Source organism: Acomys minous (assembly GCF_964271855.1).
Source record: "Acomys minous genome assembly, chromosome: 11".
Lineage (NCBI taxonomy): Eukaryota > Metazoa > Chordata > Mammalia > Rodentia > Muridae > Acomys > Acomys minous.
In genome coordinates, this window is record NC_140492.1 from 233,039 (window position 1) to 259,274 (window position 26,236).

Sequence of the window (26,236 nt, forward strand, 5' to 3'; positions counted from 1 at the left end):
TATTACATCATTTCAAATGCACCATAAAAATGTACTCACATGACTATTGCAAACTAGCAACCAGGAAGATTCACAAAGGCATTTGTCCTCTGAGTTTTCAAAATTCCAAAGCCTATCAGCATAGCAACATACCTACTCAGGGTTAGTGGTTCTGAAGTACAGAGTTAGATCTGAATCTGTTCTATGAGGGGTGGCAAGGTGAAGAGAGGGAAATATGGAGGCTTATTGTGCTCAAAATATATTATATAGATGTATAAAATGGCCTTATTTAATCTAGTATAACACATAATGAATACATGATGAAAAGGAAAAATTAAGTGATAAAAGAGTAAAAATAAACAAGAAAGTTTGATTAAATTTCTACCAATAACGCAGTCTCATGTAATTTTTTGAGACAGAGGATTGAAATGGTTAAAGATGTACATCATTTTTAGTGTGGTGTGTGTGTGTGTGTGTGTGTGTGTGTGTGTGTGGTGTATGTGTGGTGTGTGTGTGTGTGTGGTGTGTGGTGTGTGTGTGTGTGTGGTGTGTGTGTATGGTGTGTGTGTGTGTGTGTGTGTGTGTGTGTGTGTGTGTGTATGTGTGTGTGTGTGGTGTGGACTGGTGGCTGGGAAAGTAATCTAGGGTTCTCCCATACTAAGCATTTACTACTCTTCCCAACCAAGGCCCTTCTTGCAGCCCTCACGTCTACCTGATCTAAATGGACTTCAGCTACGTAGAGTAGACATAGCAGTAAGTTGCGTCTTTAACTTATAACTTCTCCCAAAATAGCTGGTGCTCTCTGTGACCTTTCAAATGATACCTGACCTGGGAACATGCGACCAGAAACGGATGATTGTTTCGTTTATTTCGACTCTGAATGTAACATTCGAGACCATACCTTGTGCATGGCGCTTTTCATCTCAGTGTTTCTCAGAGTGTAAATGAGGGGATTCAGCATAGGGGCAATCACGGTGTAAAATACAGAAATTTCCTTATCCTTATTCTCACTTCCTGCAGGTAAAACATAGGTATAAATACAGGGCACAAAAAATAAAACTACCACCATTATGTGAGAACTACAGGTTGAGAGAGCTTTCCGTCGCCCCTCTGATGATCGTGTCCTCAGATTATACAAAATAAGTACGTAAGAAGCAACTAGTACAAGAAAAATAGCAACAACCACCATCCCAGAGTTGGCAATTACTAAGATACTAACAACACGAATATCTTTACAGACCAGCTTCAAAAGGGGCTTGACGTCACACAAGTAGTGATTGACGTGGTTGGGACCACAGAAAGGCAGACTGAGCACCATGAGCAGTAAAGCAATGGAGTGCCAGAACCCCACTGCCCACGCTGTGAAAATCAGCATATCACACCTCTTCCTGTTCATAATAACCATGTAGTGCAGGGGTTTGACGATGGCAACATAGCGGTCCAGGGCCATGGACACCAGGATGAAGATTTCCACACCTGCCAGCAAATGAGCAGTGAAGAGCTGGGTCATGCATTCGTTATAGGAAATTATTTTTCTTGCTGCAGCTAAGTCCCTGATGAGCCTGGGAACCACAGTCGAGGTATAGCAGAGATCCATGATGGAAAGGTGGCATAGAAAGTAATACATTGGTTGTTCGATTAAGTGGCTGCAGGTGATAGTGAGCAGAATGACCGAGTTCCCCATTAAGACAGCCAGGTAACAAAGCAGGAATAAGAGAGAGAACAGCAGCTCTATTTGTCTATTTTCCCAGAGGCCCATAAAAATAAACTCTGTGACATTTTTATGATTTTCCATGAATTCTAGGTGAGTCCATATGCACAAGTGAAACTTAGTTTATCTGAAATTAAATAAAACATGTTTTTAGTTTTATACACATTTTTATTTTTATAGAAATGTATAAATTGAATAACAGTAGTCATATTAAATTTATTTATACCCACTAATTAAATCCTTTAGGAAAATGTATAATTATAATCCAAATGCTTATCTAATATTATTTTTAATGATTCATTTATTTATTTTATGTACATTGATGTTTTTCTTGCACATATGATTGTGTGAGGATGTCAAATCACTTGAAGCTGGATTGCAGACAGTTGTGAGTTGCCCTGTAGATGCAGGGAATTGAACTCAGGTCCTCTGGAAGAGCAACCATGCTTTTAACCCCTGAGCCACCTCTCCATCCCCCTTAACTAAGTATTATTAATAAAAGTTTTCTATACCTATAAATTTTATAAATAATTTATACATATTTAACATTCATAGAAATAAATTGATTCTGTTCTGATACACATTTTACATGTGAAGAAATACAAAAATAGCAGGAAAAATGAATTACAGAAAATCCTTAGAATGAAACAGATCTAAACACTGTATTTTTGCCTGCTTCCATTCTATTAATTTTTGTCATATTTTTCCATCTGAAGAATTCCACTCATTTTCCTTCCTTCATAATAAGCAAGGATTGCATATATTACATTGTTTCTGGAATTTACTAAATACATAAAGTTTGAGAATTCTTGATTTTGTATGTGACACATGATTTACCTACAGTATTTCCATCTCACAGTTAGCATTTGACACATCACATAAAACTAATAACAATTTTCCAAACAGGGAAATGACCTTAATCACAACAGTGAAATAGCCTGAATAAGCTGACAGTACTTTCAATGTTTCTCCTTGAATAATTGAAAAAAATACTCAAGACACAGACAGTCTAGGAACAAAGAATTTGTGAAAACTATGTCTGATATTTGAATAGAAAGGTTAATTTTTATATTTCTCTAAAACTTCAAAGACACATTTTAGAGAAAACAGCTGACATGTTAGAGTCACTCCAGAGACCTAATCATTTCCTAGTGACCTGTCCTGCTTATTTAATCTCATATTTATAATATTGTAGCCATGGTTATGTTGATATCTTGAGACACCAAGGGAGTAAGTATACTGCATCATGTTTTTACAGTATTTCAATATTCTTCTCAGCAAAACCATACTTTATGTCTAATACACCATAAATTTGTATAGGTTTTTCAGAAGAGACAGTAAGGGCAGAATCTTGTCATGAGGGTATAATGCTCAAATACTGTGAATTACTGTTTCTGCAAATGAGATTAGGTGCAATACTCTTACATCAACTGGTAAGAGGAATTAATGCCCTGATCTTGTGTTTTCCCACAAGGAGATTGCTTCACCTCACGTTAAGTAACTATCAAGTACACAAAAGAAAATATTGACTTTATATAAGTTTGGTCCTGGTTCATATTATATGAGATAATCTGTGGATTGGAGAACCAAAGAATTGTGCATAAACTAGAAAATCAAATTGCAGAAGGCATGACAATTGATAGTTCAAAATATTTCTTAGATATTATTGTAAACATGAAACTTTTTTATCATGATCACCCAGGGCTATTTTACTCCCAGTGATGAAATTGTCTAAGCAATTGCAAATCTGCGTATACAGAAATGTCTCAAAGTTATTCCACAGAGTCTGTAGAAATCTAATTAAACATCCCATAATTTTGGATCATCCATAAGTTTACTCTGCCCCAAAGCCCCCTTTGTCCTTTTCTTTTTAATTTGATATTTAAGAAAGGAAAGGAGGGAAAAAAAGAATGAAGATGGGAAGGAATAATGGAGGGAAGAAGAGAGGAATGAACAAAGGAAACGTTAAAAGAAAAAGGACGGTGGAAGGAAGGAAGGGCCAAGCCCTGAGACTCTCTCTCTCTCTCTCTCTCTCTCTCTCTCTCTCTCTCTCTCTCTCTCTCTCTCTCCTCTTTCCTTCCCAACACCTCTGTCCTTTTCTTTCTCTATCTTTGACACACACACACACTTTCATAATCATGTTTAGAATAAATAAATTTTACCTTATTTAATAACATACCTTTTCTTTAAATCATATTTTCTAAAGGTCTGAAATTTACTTTTCGATGGAAAATCTTCTAATACATATTGTTTTCAAAGCTATGTCAACTGCATCTTGCCTGGAAGAAAACACAAAGAAAGGAAAGTGTTGAAGTGCAACTCTTGAGACTTAAATAAAAGGCTGAGATCATGAGAATACGTGGCTAGTCTTAAATGTCAGGAAGAATTTTCTGTGATTTTTCTGTTACTTATAATAAGCTAACCCCTTTAGGGAAAATTGTAAAGGAGAAAAACCTAATCTCAGTGCCTTGTGCAACTCAATTAGAGGAAAGGAAAGGTTTGCATGCTTTATGTTTACAGTAGTCATGCTCTGAACATGCTGTTAAATAACTTTCATCACTTTTCCTAGTTTATCTTCATCAAGACCTGGTGAGCCCTATGTCACGTTTCTGCCTGTTTTCAAAAACAGATGTAAAACATTACAGGGCTGCACATGGACAAACAGGGGATCTGAATCTCAACAGTGTTTGTATATTTCTGAAGATCTTACTTAAATAAAAAGGACTTAAGGCTTTGGCTGTTAAGCTGATTTTTCCTATAGTTTCCATATAATTTTTAAATGTCTTATTTAAAGTAACTATTAGCAAATATATGTCAGGAATTGAATTTATAAGTGAATTTATAACTAATACCAAATTTTATGCAGAATAAAATCAATACCCTGAAGACTTTATTACACTCATAGTTTTATAATAGTAGCTTTATGGTGTGTGTGTGTGTGTGTGTGTGTGTGTGTGTGTGTGTGTGTGTGTGCGTGCACTATTAATAATACTTATTTCTGTCCGGATCCATTTTTTGGGGGGATGCCATATGTTCTTTAAAGTAGTTCCTCTTCTTTTCTGTGACCTTTGGATGAAACAAAACAGTAAATGTGGGAAGCACCTACCTCTCCCATGTAGCTTTAATCCAATGTAGCTTTTAAAGACTCACTGCCTGGGATACTGTAAGCTAAAAGACAGGGAACCCCAAGGGGAAGAGCCCCAGGGGCACTTTTTGCAAGAAGTCTAAGCTGTATTTATGGGTGTGATGGTAAAGCCAACACTATCCGGTTGTCACATATTAAGGCTTTCTTTTATTCATTTATTAGGACTCTGGCACAAATGCTCCAGTGTTTCTCTTGTTGTTGATGAAATTCTGTGAAAATTTCCCAGAAATTTTCTTTAAAAACTTAAGTTGCTGGTGTTTATATGACATACGTAATAAATGCTGGATTATTTCTCATACCACTGTGCTAAGAGAGTAGCCTAAGACTATTAACATTATTCATATTAATATTACCATAAAATCGCTGGTAGTACAGAGGTTTAAAAATACTTCCTCAGTGTTTAATTATGCCACTGGAAATTTAGAAAACATGCATAATAATATGTGTTAATAGATACTCATTAGCATTAGTGTAATGCTTAAAGTGGAAAATTCCACAGCATCTAATCTATTGTCCTTACCATTAATATTTGGAACTACTTTTCCTCTTATCAGAAGCAGCTCAAATGATATGTGCAACTGAATTTGCGTATTTTTATGACTAATTCCATGCTATGATTCAGTTGTTTTATCAGTTAGTTTTCCACTTATGGTAACGTCTGTGTTTAAAACTGTAAATGGACATATGTCGTAATGGCACATGTCTGCAATCATACATAACTCAGGAGGCTAAGGCAGAAAGACTGCTGTGAGTTTCAAGACAAGTTGATCTACCTCCTGAGTTCTACTCCAGTCAGGACTACATGATAAGGCTCTGTCTCTCAGCGGTTAAAATGTTACTATTTACTAAAAATCTGGGAAATATTTTGCTCTAATATGCCATTCTCACATATTTATAAGCAGTTTATTATCCACATGTAGATGTATATTTCACCTTACTAGCTTTAAATTTTTGTTTCCATTTTCCTTCTTTTTATCTCCCTTGATTAGTCCAATTTATATCCTTTTGTCTGATATTTCCATATATAGAAATTATTCCTCATGTCTTCACTTTATAGCACCTTATGTGTACTCTTTATTTAATTTTCACTTAAAAGAAGGTAAAATATGCTATTCATAAACAAAACACTGGTACTAATTTGGCTCAACAAACTTATCCTCATGTAATTTGATTACTAATATAAGCAATTTAATTACTTCATAGCCACACTTTATTCCAAAGTTTAGACGGTATTTTATCAATTAATGAAGACTACTAAAATTTCTAATATTGTTTAAACATGTGGTACTTTAATGAGTTTTCGATTTTTTGATATTTTTCATTCTCATTCTAATCAAAGAGATAAATAAAAAATGATATTACTTCAAACTGGAGTTGAAAATATAAGTGAGAAATATGTGCATCTACAAGCAAAAAATAAAGAAAAATTAGTGCCTTTTATGGAGATAGTTGAGTTTAGCCCATAATTGAAGAATCCAAGTGTGATGGCAGTTCTTGGTTGTTTATTATTTATTTATGTCATCACTTTACATGCTGGTCCCAGCCCCTTATCTTTTCTCCTCCCAGTCCCACTCTCACAACACCCTCCCTCCATTTTCCCCTCACATTCTCAGAGAAGGGGGGGCTCCAGGGGTACCAACCCACCCTGACACCTCAACAGCAGCAGTACTAACTGCATCCTCTCCCACTGAGCCAGACAAGGGAGCCCAGCTAAGGGAAGAGGATCCAGAAGCAGGAAACAGAGTCAGAGACAGCCTCTACTTCCATTGGTATGGCAGCCACATGCTGATCAAGCTGCACTTCTGCTATACGTAGGGGGTCTAGGTCCAGCCCATGCATGCTCTTTGGTTGGTGGTTCAGTCTCTGTGGGCTCTCATTGTCCTTCTTGTCCCTGACCCCTCCAACTCCCTCTATCCTTCCTCCCACTCTTGCACAGAACTTCCTGGGCTTGGTTTATTGTTTCTATGTGCATCTCTGCATCTGTTTCCATCAGATGCTGGATAAAGCCTCTCAGAAGACAATTATGCTAGTTTTCTGTCTGCCAGCATAGTGGAAATTCACTAACAGTGGCAGTGGCTGGCTGTTTATCCTCAGGTGGATCTCGTTGGGCCAGTCATTGATTTGCCATTCCTTCTGTCTCTGCTCTGTCTTTATTCCTACACTTCTTGTAGGCAAGACAAATTTTGGGTTGAAGTTTTATGAGTAGCTTGGTGACTCAGTGAGAATATTTAACCTTAATTTGGACCACATGTTCTGGTGCAGCCTGTAGAAGGGATAAAGAAGAGGTAACTTTCTGTCGTTGCCTGCTCGCTCTCATTCTCACTAGCAAGTCCATTCCTTCACTATCACTAGATCCTACTAAGTTCTTTTCCTCTAGAGAAACCTGACTAGTACCCAGATACTAAGAAAATTAGTTATAGTAACAGCACAGTAAACCTAACTACATACAGCAATGATGGTAACGTAAGTAAGGTTGTGTGCACCCACTTCTCCTACTTAATCACGTATATTCACAGCAAGGAGATCCCTGAGATGTTATCATTAGCTCATCTTGTCCTTATCCACCAAAGAAATAAGAACATACTTAAATTTCTTAGGGAATGAGCAGTGGGCATGGGCCTACAAACTTGATTTGGAACTAGAATTAATTAATCGTAGGAAATTGCATAGATGCATAAAAATGAAAATAATTCCAGATTACTATTTGAGATTAGATAAGGATTGTCTGGGTTCCAATAATAACTACTGACATCCAGAGAAAATCAAATCATAACCAACTAGGGGAAAAGAATAAAAAACAGAAACCAAACACAAACATCTGATAAAAATACATGAAAGAACAATGTAGGAATAAGGTTATTGTGTAGTTTAAATGCTGATTTCTGTACTACCAATATCTGGTTGCAATCCTTATTCTGAGAATTTCTTATCTCAGTGTTGTATAAACATTGTTCCTTAATTGTCCTCTGATATTCCAACAAAGCAGCTTACAGCCAATCACCGAGCACAGGGAAACATAGGGCTGGAGCTCCTGACAGCTGTGGAGAAGTTAAATGAGGAAGGAGGGGATTCCGGCATAGGCAGATGCCCAGGAGAGACCAAAGGAGAGAGAACTCAGCAGGAAAAACTACATGGGGCAAGTATTGCTGGGATGCACCCTGAGAGGACACCATTTTAGCTTAGAAGGTTAAGAATAGAGTAATAACTGCTCAGTGATTGTGCTGTGAAGCTTATTAAAATAAAATAATGGAGTCACAATTATTTGTGTGATATCCATGTTAAGAGAGAAACAGAAACAAACAGTTTTGTACAAGTAAGATTAACAGATGTTTTGCCTCAAAGTGTCTTCATGGAATTCTTTTGAATTTAAAGTTCAAAAGAATATTGATAAAAGGCTGATATAAAAACCATTGGTGATCAAATGTTCTACAAAGATAATAAGAGTTAACCCATAAAATAAGAAAATAAATATTGAGCCAGGCACACCTTTAATCACAGCACTTGGGAGGCAGAGGCAGGTGGATTACTGTGAATTCAAGGCTAACAAGGTGAGTCCAGGACAGCCAAGGCTACACAGAGAAATTTATGTCTAGTCTTGTAAACAAGGTAAAAGCCCAAGGATAATGATATCATAAGTCTGCAGAGAAAACTTATCACTACTTCTAAATTTAAGTATAATCAAAGCGACTGTAAATATCTATGTTTATATGCAAAAACAAATGCTATTCTCAGCCTTGATAAGAGAAGGTTCTCTTCTCATTGAATAGTGGTAAATGTAGTTTTATGGCTGCTGAAGGTGCTGGAAATAAGTAATATCTGAGTGCTCACCCCTATGGAGTACACTCATACCATACCTTAGACTCAGGTAAAATTGCTAAAGATAAATCCTAAAAAATGTGAAAGCTATAGGATAGGGAGAAAGGCTATGCAGTGCTATTTGGGGATGGCACATAATTTTGATCATAAACTCAGAATGTCTGTCCTTACCTGCACTGTGTCTATACATGACAGGCCATGTGAATTCAGTCATGGAATGGGAAGAGATTCATTGATCCTCAACATGCTCAGTCATCTGTAAAGTATTGGTGAGTACTGACAGATAGAGAGTTATTGTCTTCAGTTGTATACCCACAAGTGACCAATGGACATTTCTACCACATGGTTACTTGGATTTCCCTGGTAAAACTCAGTGAGTTGCAAGGTGGTGTTGCAGGAGAAGGAGAAAAGGAAAATAAATAAATTAATAAATAATAATAATAATAATAATAAGAAGAAGAAGAAGAAGAAGAAGAAGAAGAGGAAGAAGAAGAAGAGGAAAGTGGAGGACAGGGATGAGGAGGACCATGAGGATGAGAAAAAGAAAGATGAGGTAAGAAAAAGAAGAGGAGGATGAAGAAGAAGAAGAAGAAGAAGAGATGAGAGAGAAGAGGAAGAGGAAGAAAAATTGGAGAAGGAAGAAGACATGTGGGAATGTGGGAAAGTGGTGGTTGGACTTATCAAGGGTTTGGGAACAGATAATGGTGGGTGTGTTGAGCTTAATCATAATGAAGCTGGAGAGACAGCTCAGCCTTTAAAATCTAGACTCACAACCAAAAAGCAGCAGAGAAATCAGCATGTATTATGTATGTGTATTAAACTGTCAAAGACCTAATCAAAGTAATGTAAAAAAACAGGAAAAAATTTAGGACATTTCCTGTATATTCAAGTAATTAATTTTATTCCTTCTCAAGTCTCTGACGGGGTTGAAGACAAGAGTTTAGTTTTACAATTAGGCTTAATTGTTCATGGGGTATAGATGTCTTTAGGTCTAGATAGAAGTTTTAAGTTGATAATGACAAGACAGGATAGATATTGATTTACATTCAGAATTTTAGAGTCACCAGAATCATAAACCAAAGATCATTTCTACACAGTTTATTAAAAGAATGCATTTTAGAGTCAAACGGTATATTGTCTGTGAAATATATTTAGGCTTTTGGAGAGAAAAAAAAAAAAGACTTTTCAATGGAGACACTATTTAATACATGTTGACTGGATATCAACAAAGATGTTGAGTACTTTATACTGAAAGTTTCTCTCTCCTGGAAAGGGTTCCTCTGAACACTCAGAGCATTCCTGAGCCCTGGAGCTGCTGAGGTATATCTTTCAATAGTGCTGATGCTGCATACACAGGAGTTCGATATTTCAAGGTTTATCAATAAAGTCACAGAGTAAATTATCCTCACTGTAACTTTTCAAGACATTTGATAAGTACTTTGCATTTACTTAATATCAGATGATGAGAGAACCAGAGATGAGCAGATGGATTGAATGCACCGATCACTGTTTCACACTGAGATACCTCTTTAGCAATTAAGGCTAATCAGGAGGTTGAGCCCACAGTTTTGATGACTACACAGTGAAAATCCTAAGTGTGTGAATATTAAGTGAGTAAATATAATCTTTTTATCCCAAGTATAAATGTAGATAATTCATTCTGAGGTCATGTGCTGTGGACATTACCAATTCCTTTAACTTCTGGCCAGGCAGAGGTGGATCATGCCTTTAATCCCAGCACTTGAGAGGCAGAGGCAGGAAGGTCTCTGAGGTGGAGGCCATCCTGGTCTACAAAGTGAGTTCCAAGACAGCCAGGGCTACACAGTTGGATGATTTGAAGGGTATAATGTTTCTGTTCTTATATATAGATTGTAGTCCTTTACATTGGCAAGAGAATAACAACACAAGTTACTTAACGTTCTAAAACCAGCATTGAGTGCAAAATACTTAGTAACAACCAGTGCAGGAGCACAGACTTTCAGAGTTATTACATAGACTTATTACATATTATAGATGCTTTTACAATAGCACGTGTTCTTTCACTGAACCATTGGCACTGTTTTCCCTGAACACTTCACATCAGTTTCTGTTCCATTTTGTTGCTTTTTATTGTTTAAGTAATTACACATAACATATGAAATTTGGACTTAGTTTAAAACATTTGTATTTTCATAAGTAATTTTAAGATGCTACTATTAATATTCTATTACTGGGGCTCCCTATCTGCCTTCTACTACTCAGTGAATGCTAGTCTGTGTCACCCAAGGCCAAGGCTCAGTTTACTATGGCAGTGTTTAAGTTCTTTCTTACTCAATTCAAACAATCCTTCCACTCTGATGACGATTTAAGTTTATGGCTGTCCATTTCTTATGAGTAAAATGCAGAGAAGTCACCTTCATTTTGATGGCTACTACACTAAAATAATGCACACCCCACTCTCTTTTGTGTGTTTACCTGCCTCTAGGACTATCCTCTGAACTCCTTTTAGGATCTGAGTCATAACAAACCATTCAGCAGATTTGAGATTGCTTAGTGTATTTATAAACGAACATCGTTAATGTTCATAATCTTTTTAGCTATCACCACTGAGAAGGCAACCCTGTAGTCTTAAGTAATCATAACTACCTAGAACTTTCTGCAATTAAAAAAATCATGCTATACTTCATTAATTAACAGAATCAAAGTCTTATTAAAATACAGAAATTACTTAAACATGAAGATGCATCACTTTTCCAGTAAATATAATTATCTGTCTCACAAACTAGATGGAATACAGGAGCAATGTGATAGAGTTTGTTCTCCTGGGTTCTTTGTGGGTTCATACAGAACCCACACATGCAGAAAATCACATTTGCTGTGGTTTTGGTCATCTATATCTTCTCTATTGTGGGAAATTTGCTCATTCTCGTTATCACTTCAAACAGCCAACTCCTGGGGTCCCCTATGTACTATTTCCTGGCCTATCTCTCCTTTATTGATGTCTACCACTCCTCTGTCAATACATTTAAACTGATTGTTCATTCATTCCATGAAAGAAAATCTATTCAACTCAATAGATGTGTGACCGAAGTTTTTGGGGAACATTTCTTTGGAGGAGCTGAAGTCATCTTGTTTACTGTGATGGCCCATGACCCCTGCACTATGCAACCATCATGAACCAATGAATCTGTAACTTACTTGTGGGAGTGTCATGGGCTGAAGGCTTTCCTCATGGAGGTATACAAATGCTTTTCATTATTGAACTACTTTTCTGTGGCCCTAATGTCATCGATCACTTTATGTGTGATCTGAACACTTTATTTCATCTAGCCTGTGTTGGTGGCCACATTCTAGGGCTCTTTTTTCTGCCAACAGTGGCTTCATCTGCCTATTAAACTTCCTTCTTCTGCTCATATCCTACATGATCATCGTGAACTTCCTAAATACCCACAATGCAGAAGGCAGGCACAATTCTCTCTCTACCTGTGTTTCTCACATTACAGTGGTGGTTTTATTTTTTGTGCCCTGCATATTTGTGTACATGAGACCTGCAGCTATGTTACCCACTGATAAAGCAGTTGCTCTTTTTTTTTTTTTACTGTGATAGCTCCCACACTAAATCCATTAATCTACACCTTGAGAAATACTCAGATGAAAAATGCCATTTGAAAATTATTTAGTGGAAAAATTCAGTCAGATGACAAATGAACTCACAATCATGTGACTTCAGGTAGAGGTGAAAGGATGGACTGGACAGTTTGGATGATCTGAATATGAATGCTTTACGTACACAACGAAGAAACAAATAAATGCTATTCATGTGTTACACAAAGGGAAGCAGAAATGAGTGACCCAAATGGGAAATGCCTAACCTAATTAGTTAGCTTTAAAGTCAAAACTGATGCATAACACACACACACACACTCACATACACAGTCACACACACACACACACTCTCTGTTCTGGAAAAACTCTGATCCAATGAGTTAAGTTTATAGATATTTTCAGGTTAGAAAATTCAGGCTTCTGTCAATTTTATTGAGTATATAACTATACAAATGATGCCTTTGGAAGTTAAGTCCTAGCCATTGACCTTTTGCCGTCCCATAATCTCTTTGCTAACTTAGTATAGATACTTTTCTACACGGGGACATACTTCTTTCCACTGTAGGTGCAAACTGAGAATAATGTTTGAAGAACTATTCAGGGCATCAGTCTTCTCATTTGCAAATTTCTTTACAGTTTTGACCAAAATTATGTCTCAGTATCTCTTATATTTTGGTATAAGACTTAAATGATAAACCATACCAACATTCCAATTTCCCTAACCAGAAATTCTTCCTTTTTTATTTTTATTTGTAAGTCTTTCAGTAATATTTATTATTGTTGTTGTTGTTGCTGCTGCTGCTGCTGCTGCTGCTGTGAGTGTAAACACAAAGACATTGTTGGACATATATTCTATGGCACTTTTGTAGAAGCCAGAGGAAAACTCTGTGGTGTAAGTTCAGTCCTTTAACATTTGTGTAAGCTACCAGGCTAGCACAGGAAACACCTTTACACTAGGATCCATCTTGTCCACCCATAATTTTTTTTAATGTTTTAAAAAGTAAAATGTAAGTACATCAATTTCACCCTTCCTTCCTCTCATTTATCTAATTTTCCCATGCATCCTTCTCATATGCATTCTATATCTTTAATTGTTTTATACATTAATATGTATAAAATTGTTTATACATGTCTTACTCAGTACGGACATGCTTTTAGTTATACGGCTGCCATACATTTCAGAGCCATCCATCCATCCCTGAGCTGCAGCACTTAAGGATGCACACTAGCCTATGGAGTGTACTTCAGCACAGTTGATCTGGTACAACTTATAGTTGTTTCATCATTATCACACATGCTTCTGAGTAAATTAGACTAATCATATAGCCCATTTTAATGTAGTACCCTCATTCACAGGTCACATGTTGAAGGAGACAAAAGTCTACATATACATATAGAAGCTAATTAGGCATGATGGGAGTGACCTCTAAAGAGTTTTAACATTTTCTTGCAGTAACATGCCCTCACAGAAGGCCATGATAGTTTCCTCAGAAAATGTAGAATAAATCTCTCTGAGCTGAGTCCATGAATTGCAGTGGAAAATAGTTCTGTTGCATATGTAGACTCTTTTATTAAGACTTACAAATACTCATCTTTTCCTATTATACTATTTTCTACTCATGGAGGAATACAAGCCAGTACTCAGGGTCTATCTCTTTCTAATTATAATTTCTAATTTCTATAACAAGTGGCTTGTCTTTATTCTTACTATCTTGTTCTTTCCTTTTGCTAAAGAAATGTTTGTTCTGTGCATTATTTACATTGAAGACTATTAAAGTTGGACTAAACACATCTTTTTGCATCATGAGATGGCCATAACCTATGGGGATCAGAAATATATTATTATAGTTATAGTTGTGCCAGGGACCAAACGGCCTATGGCCGACCCCCACCCATTCAGCATCTGCAGCAAACATCCTGCTGGGCCACTCATTAGGCATGCAAGGCATCCGGCTTAGCCCTGAGAAGAGAGCGATCCGATCCTGAGATAACCACAGAGACATCCTGCTTTTTCTCACCTAGGAAAACCCCTCCCCTTGCAAATGTTCCCGGGGCTCAACCCCAGAAGATTTTGTACTTTTCCATTTACCCTCCCCGCTTACCCCGCCCTCCCTAAAGCAGGTTTTAAAAAGCCTGCCCCCACCCTCAATAAACGGCTCTTGACAAGCTACTGTTCGCTTGAGCCCTGCGTCTCTCTCACCCATATCTTTAACCACAGGTTGCGACCCCCCTCGGCCCCCCAATAACTGACCAGCTGGACTGGTTATGTGGACTATTTACGTGGACTAGTTATAGTTGGAAACATCTTCCATAATCTCATATTTAAATTATTGTTCTCTAGCATCTACCTGGTATCTCACAATCAATAACTCCAGTTCCAGAGGATATACTGCCTCCTTCTGTCTTCCTTGGGCACTGCAACATGCAGTATGCAGACATATATGAAGGCAAACCAGCTATACACATAGAAATAAAAACAACTGAAAACTCATTTTGTCAATTTTTTAAAAACTTAATCTACATCCCCAAATAGTATAACCTTGATTGTAATTGCATACCATTAGTTTTTCCCAAAATCTGAAGAGAAAAATAAAAAAATAATTTCCTCAAATTATCTGGCTCATATTTCTTAATTGAAAGTAAGGAGACACATTATGAAAATGACTTTCCCCAGACTACTGTATTTTACATCATTAACACTAAATACTCCCCCTGGGAAGGCTAAAAGAAACAATCCTTTGTCAAATTCCAGTGAAGATTACTGTGTGGATTTCAGAATAATAGTGGCAAATCAGGTAAAACTTAACGATTTGTAATGTTCATTCTAATGCATATCTACTGGAAAAGATCTGAATTCTCATTTCATGCTAAAACCATTTTTAGCCTTCTACTTTTATTAATATATGAAATAATGTCATATGAATTTTTTATAGCACCTTGCTTAACTCAAATACATACCTTTCTTTTATGAATAATTAAAATTGTACATAGTTATGACTTAGAATGTAAAATTATTATAGAGATAAGAAAGATGATAAATAGACACATACATGATGAATTGGTAAATAGAAAATGACAGTGATAGTGGAAAATGTACTCTATTTTAAAATATATGATATACTACTATATTTTCTACAGTCACAGTGCTGTGCAATAGATCCAAAGTCACTCCTTGTGTCTAACTTTTCTCTAGCCTGTATCTACCCACCACTCCATAATCTTTAGAAACCATGACTCTACGAATTCTCTGATTTCTACTATACATTTCAAGTTTAACTGAACTCATGTGGTATCTGACTTTTGCCCAGCTTATTTCACTCAACATAATCCCCCTTGACCTTTGATCTCATTGTAAATGACAGAACTTTGCTCTATTTTTTGAATGCATAGCACTTTATTGTCTATAGTTTTCTGTGTAAAATTAGCCTGTGATGGTAACTTAATTTATTCACATACCTTGCATATTTTATTGTTAATAAAAATAAAATAATCATAGGGATGCTGATATCTCTATAGACATAATGATGTCTTTTCATGTTTATAAGTACTCAGTGTTGTGGGGTCCACTTACAACCAACATAACTCAACTCCAGGTAAATGCAGATAACAAAAGTGTAATCAAGCTGCTACTGATTGAGCCATCCTGCAGAACAGACTAGGGAGATGAACTAGGACCCTGAAGGGAAGTTGTACAGAATATTTAATGGATGAAACCATAAAGTGAGGGGGAGTTGGGTGGGCTGTAGCACCGTCCAATCTTATTTTGACATAAGGGGTTGAACAAGGGAGTTTCCATCAATCAAGATAGGAATAGGATCATGGGCCTGAGACCATGAACTTTCTTGACCCTGCTACCAAGATGAAGAAGTTGTCCTTGAAATGGCTGGACTCAGGCAATTGTCTCCTTGCAAGTTATATCCAAGATGGCTGGACTCAGACAACTGATCTCCTTATAACAGAAGCTATTCAGCTTTTGAGAAGTCCCCAGCTCCTCTAGAGTCAGGGACCTTGAATTTAGTTTCTCCCTGTGATTAAATGGAGTCTGAAAATGAAATGGTAGTACTTAGAATAAGTTTCTCTTGCTTGTTCCCAACAGTCAGTAGCATAATTATTGGGTCATGGCAATTTCTGTGTCTACTTTTTTTTAAGTCTCCAAACAGTTCTTAATATGTTAATCTACATCCCTGAATATGTTATAAGGGTTGAACTATATCTATATTCTTACCAGTCTTTGTAATCTTTAGCATTGTTGATAGAAACAATTTTTATTTGGGATTAAATATTGTCTTCTTGCAATTTACATTTGACATCTTATGTTGTGTAAGTTTCCTCAGAGATTTACCATCTTGCAGAGAAGCACCTTCTGACAGAAAATAAATAAATCATAATAGCTTTAAAAAGTTCCTGAAACTGACCTAATTCACTAACTCCCCTTCCTCCCAAGAGTAAACAATAAAGACTGCTAAGAATCACTCTATATAGCAAACAGCAAAGACAGAAAATCTCAGCTGCCTGGAAAAGCAAGAAATGACCTCAGCTGCCTGGAAGAGGTTTGTAACACTGAGCCACCTGAAAAGGACACTCTTCAACATGATGAACTGCCTGCAGGTTGAGTGTGCTTCAGGTTTTCAGCTTCTGCAAACTCTCATGCATGCTGGGACAGGCTTTGGTGATGCAGCTGTCCTTGAGTCATTTCTGCTCCTCTAAGTAACCCCTCTCCAGCCGGGCGTGGTGGCGCACACCTGTAATCCCAGCACTCGGGAGGCAGAGGCAGGCGGATCGCTGTGAGTTCAAGACCAGCCTGGTCTACAAAGTGGGTCCAGGACAGCCAAGGCTACACAGAGAAACCCTGTCTCAAAAAACCAAAAAAAAAAAAAAAAAAAAAAAAAAGTAACCCCTCTCCAATATTCCTGCACATAACCTTAAAAAACTCATTGGTTCACCAAATTGGACATTTGTGGTATCTGTACTTTTTTTGTGGTGGGTTCCATATCCAGGTGAATGAACATGTGTGTGTTACATTTTCCCAAGAAAAGTTTCCCACACAACATTTCTCATGCACATATTAGAAATGTATATGTATTTTTATTTTAGTTTCTTTGATATTAAAATTTCTCTTCCTTTTCTTCCTCTAAGCCCTCCCATTTTCCCTTCCCTGCTCCCCGTCAATGTCATAGCTTTGTTTTTCAGTGTTATTGCATACATATATGTATTATGTATGAATATATATTCTAAATATGACCCATTGACCCCATATAATGTTACTTGCATCTATTATTTTAGAATTGACCATTTGGCAATGAACCACAAGTTAGTATGTTTTTCCCTGGGAATACCACCTCTTTTGCTCCAAGCTTTATTTGGTTGCCTATACTTATTTGTGTATTGTTGATATGTATTCTTTTTGATAAATGTCATTTTGAAAAATAGAAGAGTTTTACCTATTTCAGTTAATTTATTCATTTTTTATGATACTGGATTATTTCTTTCACATGTTAGCTAGGTATTAATTCTTCATCAGATGCATATTCTGAAGGAGACCTGAGATCAAATGTGGTTTAAGTGTCCTTCTCTTTTATCTTTGTTCTTCTTGGGATAAAGAGCATTCCCTACTTCTTCTTTCTTTCTGGAAAAAAAGTGATGGAGCATAGATCCCAGCATTCAGCCTGTTATGTAGCATATACTCCAGTTCAATTTGTAGGAGATGCATCGAAGAACTTGTTGAAAGTCATCCATTAATGCACTTTGTTCACAGCACCTGAGTGATACATACATTTATTTATACATATATATATATATATATACACACATACATATCATCATATATGTGCTCATAATACATATATGTAGTATTATAAACATTATGAACATATTATGTATGCATTATGAACATTCTAAGAGAAAAACATAACGCATACAAAACATAAGTACATATTCCAAATACAGGAATGAAATCAATTTTCACAAATTAACAAACACTACAGTATCAAAGATATATAAATTAACTGGGAATAATTCAAAATAAAACCATAAATATGCTCTGCAAACTGAGGCAAATGACACTGAGAAAAATGGACTATCATTAGTGTTATAAAATAAAAAAAGAAGCAGCAGGAGCTTGGAGGCAAAAATATAATCACTCAAATTAAAACTGAATACTTTAGTATAGTAGAAGAACTGGCTAATTTTTTCAGATCATGTGATTTTTTTCATTTGGTATCTTTTATTTATTTTTAAATTTGATTTTTTATTAATTTATTTAGATTACTACCCAATTGTTATCCCCTTGCTTGTTTCCTCCCATTCCTCCCTCCCTCCCTCTTTCACCCCTATTCCACTCCCCTAGGTCTGTGACACTAGACCCCACTATATGGTCACAGCCCATCAAGTCTCATCTTGGTAGCCTTCCTATTCTTTCTCTGAGTGCTACCAGGCCTCCCCACCAAGGGGAAGAAGTCAAATATTGGGCACCAGAGTCCATGTCAGAGTCAGTCCCCAATCTTCAGACAACTGAGGATAGTGTCTTGTCCCTTGGCTAGATCTAGGTAGGGGTTCAATATTTATGGCATGTAATGTCCCTGTTGGTGCAATAGTTTGAGCAGACCCCCCCAGGTCCAGATCTGCCTGTCATGATGTTTCAAGGGACATCCCTGACAGGCTAGTGTCCAATTATAAATGAGTATATACCATGTGAGTCTTTCTGAGTCTGGGTTAACTCACTCAGTATGATCATTTCTAGTTCCATCACTTTGCCCACAAATTTCAGGATTTGCTTATTTTTAATAGCTGAGTAGTATTCCATAGAGTAAATGTACCAGTTTCTTTATCCATTCTTATACTGAGGGACACTTAGGTTGTTCCTAGGTTCTGGCTATTACAAATAAGGCTGCTATGAACATGGATGAGCATGTGGTGCATTTACACTATAGAATACTACTCAGCTATTAAAAACAAGGAAATACTGAAATTTGTGGACAAATGGATGGGACTAGAAATGGCCATACTGAATGAATTAACCCAGAAGCAGAAAGACTCACATGGTATATACACACTTATAATTGGACACTAGCCCAAAAAAATATGTCCATGAAAGTCTTCACTTACTAGGAGATTGAGATAGATGTGAGGACATCCAATTGGGACTCTAGGTAAGAGGAATATAGGAGAATAGGGAAATAGAAGGATCCAGAGGGTCCTAGAAACCTACAAAAAGAACATCATCCCCTACCCAGATCTAGCCAATGGACAGGACATTCTCCACAGTTGAGTGGAGAGTGGGGACTGACTTTCACACAAACTCTTGTGCCCCATATTTGACCACATTCCCTGAATGGGGAGGCCTGGTGGCACTCAGAGGAAAGATAGCAGGTTACCAAGAAGAGACTTGATACCCTGTGAGCATATACAGGGGGAGGAAGTCCCCCTCAGTCATAGTCATAGGGAAGGGGAATAAGGGGAAAATGAGAGGGAGCGAGGAATGGGATGGGATAACAATTGAGATGTAATGTGAATAAATTAATAAAATAAAAAAGGAAGAAGAAAGAACATTGTGACAGGTGGAGCTGGGCCCAGAGGGGTCTGCTCAAACTATTGCACTAACCAAGTACAATACAAGCAGTAAACATCGAACCCCTACTTTGATCTAGCCAATGGACAGGACATTCTCCACAGTTATGTGGAGAGCAGGGACTGACTCTGACATGAACTCTGGTACCCTATATTTGACCATTTCCCCTTCATGGGGAGCCCTGGTGGCACTCAGAGAATGAAATACCATGCTACCAAGATAAGACTTGATAGCCTAAGACCATACAATGGGGGAGGAGGTCCCCCTCGGTCATAGACCTAGGGGAGGGGAATAGGGTCAAAACAGGGGGAGGGAGGAATGAGAGGATACAAGTGATGGAATAACAATTGAGATGTAATCTGAATAAATTAATAAAATTAAATTTAAAAAAGAAAAAATACTTGAACTTGATCTCTGCTAAAATATTTCACCATCAAGACTGTAAAATTTACATACTATAAGAAAATTTACATATGCTTTATTTTACCAAATTGCTATTACTTTCTTATAGCCAAGATAGTAAAATAATATGACTGTCTTTCTATATGTGATAGCAAGTGCCATCCAATGTGTTCCCTAAGGTGTTCTTTTTTTTTCTTTTTCAAGTTTTTATTTAATTTTTATACAATTTTGATTGTAATATTTCCCCTCCCATGACTTCTCCCAGTTTCTCCTCATCTCCCTGTTTATCTAATTCCATGTTGTTATCTCTATTTTTCAAGAAAGAAAATTAGGAAATATACAACAATAACAAAAAGCAAAAAGTAAAACTGAAACTAAAACAAACTAAAAAAAAAATCAGTAAGATTAAAACAAACAAACAAACAAACATGAGACAGGGTTTGCTTGAGTAAATAGCCTTGGCTGTCCTGGAGGTCACTCTGTAGACCAGGCTGGTCTCAAACTCAGGGATCTGCCTGCTTCTGCCTCCCAAGTGCTGAGATTAAAGGCAGGAGTCACCACTGCCCTGGTTCCATTTCCCATTTAATTATTTCCTACTTCTTGTACCAGCCAGTTCCAGATTTGAGAGAAGCATGGGAGAATGGCAAAGTGGAAGGATCCAGAGGGTCCTAGAAACCTACAAGTAGAACATTATGATAGGCAGATTTGGGCCCAGGGGTCCCGCTCAAACTAAGGCACCAGCCCAGGACAATACAGGCAGTCTCTAAGTCTTTTATCCAGTTATTTAAAAATTATGAAAACCCAGTTTTGTCTAGGAACAAACATACTTTTCCAATTTCAATATATTAATAATAAAATGTATGCTTAATACATTAATTTATTCGATGCCTTTTGAAGTTTTCTCAACAAGTAAAGAACTAAATTTGAGGAGAAAGCCATGATAATTTTTCATTCCTAATTGCAGAAGCTAAAAAATTATGTACCAAGAGGCTGTTATAAAGAAAAGTACAATTTCATTTCTGATGCATTTACATATGTTGCAATATTATTCCTTGTAAAGATAATTGGTATTTCTTCCTGCTTTTCAGTTCTTTTTAGATTTGTAAACATTTCCTTCAGTAACCATTTCATACTCTGTAAAAAATGCATGTATTTTACCTTTCTTTTACATGTGAAGTAATATAAATATAATTTGAAAAACCCTAAGGTGTTCTTGAGTACCTTGAGCTAGGTGGCATATTGGATAGGAATTTATTTTCTCACAGTTCTGCAGGCTAAAGTTTGAGATCACACCAGCAGTGGGGTAGATTCCTGCTCAAGACTCTGAGCTCATTGGCATATGTGGATGTTCTTTGGTTCATAAAAACACCATTTCAGTCTGTCATCATTTGCATATGGAATTCTTCCATCTGTGCCTATCTCTATGCCTTAACTTCCTTTTATACAAAGGTTTGCACAAAGGGCTGTTTTAGCATTATTATCTCTGTAGAAACTCTTTGTAAATAAAGTCACAGTCTGAGGTATAGGAAATCAGGGTTTATCCCATTATTTTCTATGGACAAGCAAGGGAATCACACTAATATTCATTTTCATCACTTTGGGGTGTTACATGTCAATTTCTTTCTCTCTAGACATGGATTCTGACAACCTTGTATCTCTGAAAACCTTCAGAACTCACGGCCATACTGAAATTCTCGTTGGCCTCATCACTGTACTAGCTAACCTCTATTATTTTCTGATATGGCTTATATCTTTGTAAAGTAATTTTGCACTTTTCTAGACTGGTTTCCTTAAGATGTTTATTTGAGTTGCTCTTGGAAACAATAAGTGATGTAGGACAATGCTCATGGAGAAAGCAAATGCTACTCAATGATGGGTTCTTCTCAGAGGTAATAGCATTGTGTAGATGTGAAAAACATATTTCTCTTTCAAGGCAGAAGAAACTGTTAGTGACAACCCAGGGATTATCAAATAGTTCCTCAGGTCAAGCCTTTACTTCCCTGTACCAAAACGTGGGGGTTCTACGTTCTCTGTATGTCCAGAAGTAATAAATACTAGGAAAGTACCTACAGGGATGAAAAGAGGATTCATCTGTTTAAAGTGCATGTTTAAAGTGCATAATTCCCAGAACACACACCAAGGTTAAAGTCCACCCATATGCACACCTCATAAAATTATGTTAGAACTGTATAATGCTTGTGAGAAATATGTTTTCAGAACAAAAGAACCAGACACTGACCCTGGATCAGACCTGCAGGATTCATTCCTCTCAGCATGCTGGATGGTGACATCCTGCATCCTTCATGTTCCATCCCCAACAGCCTAAGTTGCTGTTATCTATCAGAACAGGACAGCTTCCAGAAAAGCATTGTAGAAGGCTTCTGATCCCAATTGGTCCAGCATTTCAGACCATCCCACACAGGACTCCTAGTAAGCATGGAATTTCTTCACATTTAGACAGGACCACAAATGCTATCCCTGCCTTGCTTAATCATTTCCCCCATTTTTGGACCCTTAAAAGGTATTTTCACCCTAAATCAGTCTGAAGAAACCTTACAAAAACAACACACCATTTCCTCTAAGGGGTGTTGGGTAGGTTTCTATTTCCTCTCTTTGACTACAGACGATTATTTTCATTGGGAGTTGGTTATAAGTGATTGTTGGTCTTATACAGAAACAAAACTAGGTTGAACTCAGGGGCGGCTCTCTTTTCTTCTCTTTCTTTCATAGCTAAGGAGGTAGGAAGTTGTCGATGCTGCTCCTGTCCAGCAGGAAAGACACCAACACTGGGAACTTTTCTTACAGCAGTTTTTTATTCAGGATCCTTGACTACCAGAGTGACCCCGGGAAAAGCTCCCACAGAACCTTTATAGTGTGCCTGTCCTATCAGAAACTGCCACGTCGTCACTCCTGGTTGGTGCATTCGGATCACACCACCTCACGCTATGTCTTGTTCAAATCACGCCTCCTTATGTCATGCCTTCAGGCATGCACATAAGGGGCTTGCTCACTGTGCATGCGCATATGGTTTACTCACTGTGCATGCGCAAAAAAGGGGTGCACTGTGCATGCGCAAAAGGGGGCACATTGCGCCGGGGAAGCAGCAGGGGGCACTGCTATCTGTGGCTCTCCACAGTTCCCCCTTATTCATTAAATTTTGAGCAAGTGGCACAGAGAATGCCTGGTAGGTTGTCTCCCCTGCACTGGAGAAATAGGCTGACAAGATGGTTGAACATTGGCCATATAGCCCGTCCCAATTTCTTCTTCTTCAACATCTTTTTCTTCTCCTCCCTCTCTTTATTAGAAAAGGAGGTAGATGGATCCATCATATACAGGTGAGCTTGGGTCCCCAAAGGGAGCGGGCATTAACCAGAGGGGGGAAGCATTGACCTGATCCTCCTGGGGCCACATTGGCCTGTCAAGATGTCTTTTTGAGGAGGAGAGGAGGGGTGTCCTGATCTGCTGTTTGTGGGCATCCCCAACATACAGCAAACAAGACAGTTTCCGACATCAACCTCTATGCAATCAAGTTTACTTCTCGGGTGACTCAGAGTTGGACAATCGGGTCCTCCTACTGCGGTACCTCGTCTTACACCCCTTGCAGGTGCCCATGCCTTATGGCAGGCAATATCTGAGTATATGCCATTCTCACCATGCCAAGGAAGGGGAAATGGAAGCACATTAGTGTCATGGCCTTGGTCTGCCAAGTGCACGGAGGATCTATACCCATCACTGACTACTTCGCTATCATGCCAAGCCACATTTGAGGAGATTGGCCAGCCTCCAGTGCAGCAAATGCTTGCATCATAGAGGCCTGTATGTGATGTTGGCGGGCGTGCATCCTGCATATGCACCAGAGTGCTAGGCAACTGACAAGGACCAGACACACTGTCAAAGCTCTTATTCTTGCCCATTCCTGCCGATGAGAGAAGGTGTTCTGGAACCACTGCGACAGCCCAGAGACCATGGAGACGTCAGTTCATGTAGAATTGATGTGCACTAGGGAGAGACGCAGTTCCTGCAGGGGACTAACCAGGCTTCTGCTCCAGTTACCTGCAAGATACTGGGAGAGACTGCTAGACAAGTTAATAATCTGAAAACATAAGCTTCCCTTAAGGGGAAAGCCCATATTTTCTGTATCAGGTGCAATCTCTTTTGTTAACGAAACATTGGTGGTGAAGATTCTTGGGAAAATTGCGGTTGTATGTTTTGGAAAACCCAACAAGATTTCTCCATGTGTTTGATCTTTTGCCGGGAATAAATTATGACAGCTAGGAAGAATGAGCAACTGCGCTAGATGATCACCAGGCAAAATTGTACTCACTCCATGAGGAGATGAGATCATAATTTTTACAGTGCCTGTAAAATCTGAATCAATTACACTGGGATGAATAATAAGGCCTTGCAATGTAGTGGAACTATGGCCAATTAGTAGTCCCACTGTGTCCTTTGGTAGAGGGCCAGTGAAATCAGTGGCTACCAACTGAGGCCCCATTTGTGGGGTCAGTACGAGTCTGGTGGTGGAACAGAGGTAGAAGCCTGCGCTCCCTCTAGTAGCTCTCTGGGGTGTTGCCATTCTATGGGAGAATGCAGACTCAGCCACTGTTCCAGAGCTCTGGTCTCCTCCATTGCCCCATATATTTGAGGGCCCTGAGGACGAGGGCCCCGTGTCCCGTTTTTTGGCCATGCTCCCCTAAATCCTGCTGCTAGTGGTTGACCATTAATATCTTTTATTGACCAGCATTCATTAGCCCAATGATTTCCTTTCCTGCATTTGGGACAGAGGCCAGGCGTACGTGGAGAAGGATTTTGACTAGTCTGATTAATCCCCCTGGGACACTGGTGTCTGAAATGTCCTTCTTTGCTGCACTTGAAGCAATTTTGAGGACCAGTAACTCCCTTTCTATTCCCTCCTTGGGCTGTCTGCATCACGGCTACAGCCAACCCTGCATTTGATAATGGCCCTCCTATCTCTCTGCAGATCTTTAACCACACATCTAAAGATTTATGTTTGTATGGATTTATAGCTTGTCTACACTCCTTGGTACATTGCTCAAAAATAAGTTGTTTTATCAAAGGCATTGCAGTATCTGGGTCGCCGAAGATCTTTCCAGTGGCATCAACTAATCTGGCCACAAAGTCGGCAAATATTTCATTGCCTCCTTGAATAATTTTTGTGAGATTTCCAGATACTTCCCCTCATTTAGGAAGGGCTTTCCATGCCCTTGTACCAATAAAATTAATTTGCTCATAAACTTGCACCGGATATCCTGTCTGTTGGTTAGCGAAACGTCCCTGCCCCATAAGCATATCCTGGTCCTATGCCGGTTGTCCATTAGCTGCATTGGCAGTTGCCTGCTCAGCTGAGAACTCAATGTAATAAGCTTTCCAATCTAAATAGGCGCCAGGTGAAAGGCAGGCTCATGCTAAATTTTGCCAATCTGAGGGTGTCATGCAATATCTCCCTAGGGACTCCAACTGTGCCATAACAAAGGCTGCGGTCGTGCCATAAGCACGAACAGACTCAGCCAGTCTTTGGACAATTTTAAAATCCAAGGGTTCGTGATAACGATTCCCTTGTGCATTCTGAAAAACTGGGTAACAATGAGGGGCATTTTGCAAATGAAATTGCCTCCATACCTCAGGACAGGCAGACCTACCTCCCCCTGGTATATGGGGCGGGGGTCTTATTCCGCCTGGAGATTTAGGTGGTTCTAGTTCAGGAGCTGACGGCTGCGTAATCTTAGTCTCCTTCTTTTTTGGTATAATAATGCTATCTAGCTGTTCAGCCAACTCCTCTAATTCTTCGTCCTTAGGGCCAGAATCATCCCCTTCAAACTGTTCCTCTTTCACTTTCCCCAAAATATAATTCCCCATTTTGTCCGAGCCCCGGAACTTTATTGTCTCAAAGCCTGAGAACTTAACAATTATGTCCCACTGACCGGGAACTTACCAGCTAGCTGCCCTGGCTGCCGCAAGTTCTGAGATTCCCTGTACGGGCCACCAAAATGTCGATACCACTTCCATCCAG

The 26,236-nt window shown here is 38.3% G+C and overlaps 1 protein-coding gene and 1 pseudogene across 2 annotated transcripts in view; one reads left to right on the forward strand and one right to left on the reverse strand.

The window, feature by feature from the left end:
* Positions 1-844: 844 nt before the first annotated feature.
* Positions 845-26,236, reverse strand: part of LOC311608798 (uncharacterized protein) — a gene marked incomplete at both ends in the record, with an annotated part of 50,280 nt that continues 24,888 nt past the window's right edge. The window contains one exon of the mRNA XM_084801435.1: positions 845-1,779. Within this exon, the coding sequence (XP_084657561.1) occupies positions 845-1,779 (935 nt within the window). The remainder of the gene's footprint in view (positions 1,780-26,236) is intronic.
* Positions 11,417-12,338, forward strand: LOC311608648 (olfactory receptor 4C46-like; annotated as a pseudogene). The gene has a single exon. The product of its transcript is annotated as an olfactory receptor 4C46-like (transcript).